At 57.8% G+C, this 2,369-nt stretch overlaps 3 protein-coding genes across 3 annotated transcripts in view; 1 reads left to right on the top strand and 2 right to left on the bottom strand.

The window, feature by feature from the left end:
• Positions 1–343, bottom strand: part of GGTG_13262 (hypothetical protein) — a gene marked incomplete at both ends in the record, with an annotated part of 2,124 nt that extends 1,781 nt beyond the window's left edge. Inside the window, one exon of the mRNA XM_009231168.1 lies at positions 86–343. Coding sequence (XP_009229432.1) covers positions 86–343 — 258 coding nt within the window. The remainder of the gene's footprint in view (positions 1–85) is intronic.
• A 55-nt stretch (positions 344–398) lies between these two features.
• GGTG_13261 (hypothetical protein) lies at positions 399–641 on the top strand (the record flags this gene model as incomplete). Its single annotated transcript, XM_009231167.1, has 1 exon — positions 399–641. The coding sequence occupies one exon, from the start codon at positions 399–401 to the stop codon at positions 603–605; it is 207 nt and encodes a 68-aa protein (XP_009229431.1). The 3' UTR covers positions 606–641.
• Positions 642–731: 90 nt separating this feature from the next.
• Positions 732–2,303, bottom strand: GGTG_13260 (hypothetical protein; the record flags this gene model as incomplete). The annotated part of the gene is made up of 4 exons (XM_009231166.1): positions 732–1,072; positions 1,273–1,298; positions 1,593–1,948; positions 2,136–2,303. 4 exons carry the CDS (start codon positions 2,301–2,303, stop codon positions 732–734), a joined length of 891 nt encoding a protein of 296 aa, XP_009229430.1.
• Between the last annotated feature and the right edge of the window lie 66 nt (positions 2,304–2,369).

Here is a 2,369-nt window from a genome sequence, read left to right as displayed (position 1 = left end):
GCTGTGATAAGTACAAAACCAATAAAAGCCGCCCTTAGAGTGCTAAGCAGCAAGAGATAGTCCACCGTCAGGTGATTGTGTTGACAGAGGCAACGCCGTCCTTGGAAATGGTCGAGCCGCTCGCAGAAACCTGAGGGCTATTCGCAGCAGCAGCAACAGCAGTAGCAATGCCCTGGTCGTCATGCGAGACCACAGCAGCCGCTTGCTTTTTGCTCTCGGCCGCCGCAACCGCCCCCTGAGAACCATTAGAGCCATCCTTACTCACCTCCTTCCTCCCAGCGACCACCACGCCCGCGGCGTCAGCGCACAGGCGCGCTATGCTCGGCGGCGCCAGGATCCTCATGACGGGCACGTCCTACCCCGCGGCCTTGTAGGTCCACACCCGAATCTCGACGGCCATGAGCGAGTCGACGCCCAGGTCCGAGGCGCTGCAGCCCAGGAGCGGGGCCGCCGCTCCGCTCTCCGGCAGCTGCAGCATGGAGATATCGGCCCGTGGGCAGTGCTTCCTCCTGTTCGAGTCGCTTCCCGTAGTATTGAAGGATGGAGTACCACAGAGTCAGGGCCTTGTAGTAGCAGTTGCTATCAGTTATTGTATTCCGTACTGAGGGGCCGCCGATCCAGCGGGGAAATTGAATTTTGACGAAACTTTTGTTCCCCCACTGTAGGACCAGCGATGATGCAATGATAGAACCGACATGTTTGACATCCTACCGGGAGCCGACCACATCCAGTCAGGGCTCGTTTCCGCCCCGGCCCCCCCGCGCATTACCCGAGAGCATGGTGAAAACTTCAGCCAGTTCACCCTCGCCCCCCGCCTGCACCGAAAAAGCCTCGGAACCTGCATAATATGACTGCGTGTGCTTGTGATATGGCCTGCCAGGAGCTAGAGGGTTGGCCGAGCAGCGCAGTGGGGGGAGCGTGTCCGGCGGTCGCACCGCGACGGCATCTGAATCTTCAACCCGCTGTCCGTCGCCCGACCCCCGAACTCGGACACCGCCAGGGACGACCTCGCGCAGCAGGACGCCAGCGCCCGGGCCTGGCTCCGGCCGATTAGAGACAGGTGACGCAGAGCCTAACAGGTGGGTTGGTGAATGCAGATTTTGGAAACAAACAGATGACGACCGTTCAAAGTATGAGTCACCACCTGCGGCAGCCTGGCTGGTACGGGACGCCTTGCAGCGGGTTTCTCAATGCCCCAGGCCTGGCCCAATAATTATTCCTGTTCAGAAGTAAGTAGGCACGAGAAGGTGTGAAACATATGCATGCACTCACATTTGACACCATAGGCACACTGCTGCCTATTGTGTGAAATGGGTTTGCACGCGAAATCCCTCCTATTCACGGGGGACAAACCCTTTGAGAGAGGAAATTCCGGCATCCCCCGCACTCGCGATGAAAATACGACACGACTGCTGAGACATTCGGCAAAAGAAAGCAGATAATAAAAAGGTACCATCCCCTGGTTATCGCTTGATCCTCCAACTTTTCTTTGATCACTCAACTCAATCTCAAGAACCATTCCAAACAAGAGGAAAAGTTAACCCGCAACCCGACCTTATCCTGCAGGGCATAACTACAAGGTGATACACTACCCTGGATGACGGCCCGACGATGCGGGGCTGGTCAAAGCCCCCGAAGACGGCTCCACCTGGCTGGCCTTGACGCGGCGCTGCTCGCGCTCGCGGCGGGTGACGCATCTGAAGCCGGGCTGGCTGCATTCCGCCTTCTCCTCGGGGGTCAGGATGGCGCGGGGCTGGGCGGCCGCGGCGGGGGCAACGTCGCGCTTGGCGCCACAGACGTTACCCGGTCTGCGGCAAATATCATCCAGGTCGGCGTTCCTATCGAGCGTCGGGTTCTGGGGCTGAGGCTGAGGCTGCGGCTGCGGCTCCCGCTTATCGATGCGAGAGAGGAGAGGTGTAAGGGCAGGGGGGTCAGGTTTATTGTTTTTCTTTTTGTTTTTGAGTCACTCTAAAAAGGCGGATGACGCGTAGCCCCGTCTGCGGGTTGGGTGCTTGTAGCTGCGGGGTTGGGTAAAAAAGAGAGAATAAAAAGACGGAGCGTGAACTAAATACCAGCCAAACAGCTGCATGTACCTAGGACAGGCTGGTAGAGATTTCACGGCTTGCTACGCATACGGGCTTTTGACAGTAAGACAGCTGGAAAGGAGGGTGGCGATAGGACGACACGATACGGGGAAGCAACGCATGCGATTTGCCAAAGCTACGACGCCCACATGCGCGCGTCGTGCCCTGGATGCGAGCCATATGCCTGAATTCGTTGCCGCCTTTTAAAAAGGGTTCCATTTCCAGTCTCCGTGTGGGGGGACTTTTAATCCATAACTATCGCCGGCTTTGGGAGCTTCGCACTCT

This window comes from Gaeumannomyces tritici (assembly GCF_000145635.1).
Source record: "Gaeumannomyces tritici R3-111a-1 unplaced genomic scaffold supercont2.11, whole genome shotgun sequence".
NCBI lineage: Eukaryota > Fungi > Ascomycota > Sordariomycetes > Magnaporthales > Magnaporthaceae > Gaeumannomyces > Gaeumannomyces tritici.
This window is presented reverse-complemented; position numbering and strand designations above follow the sequence as displayed.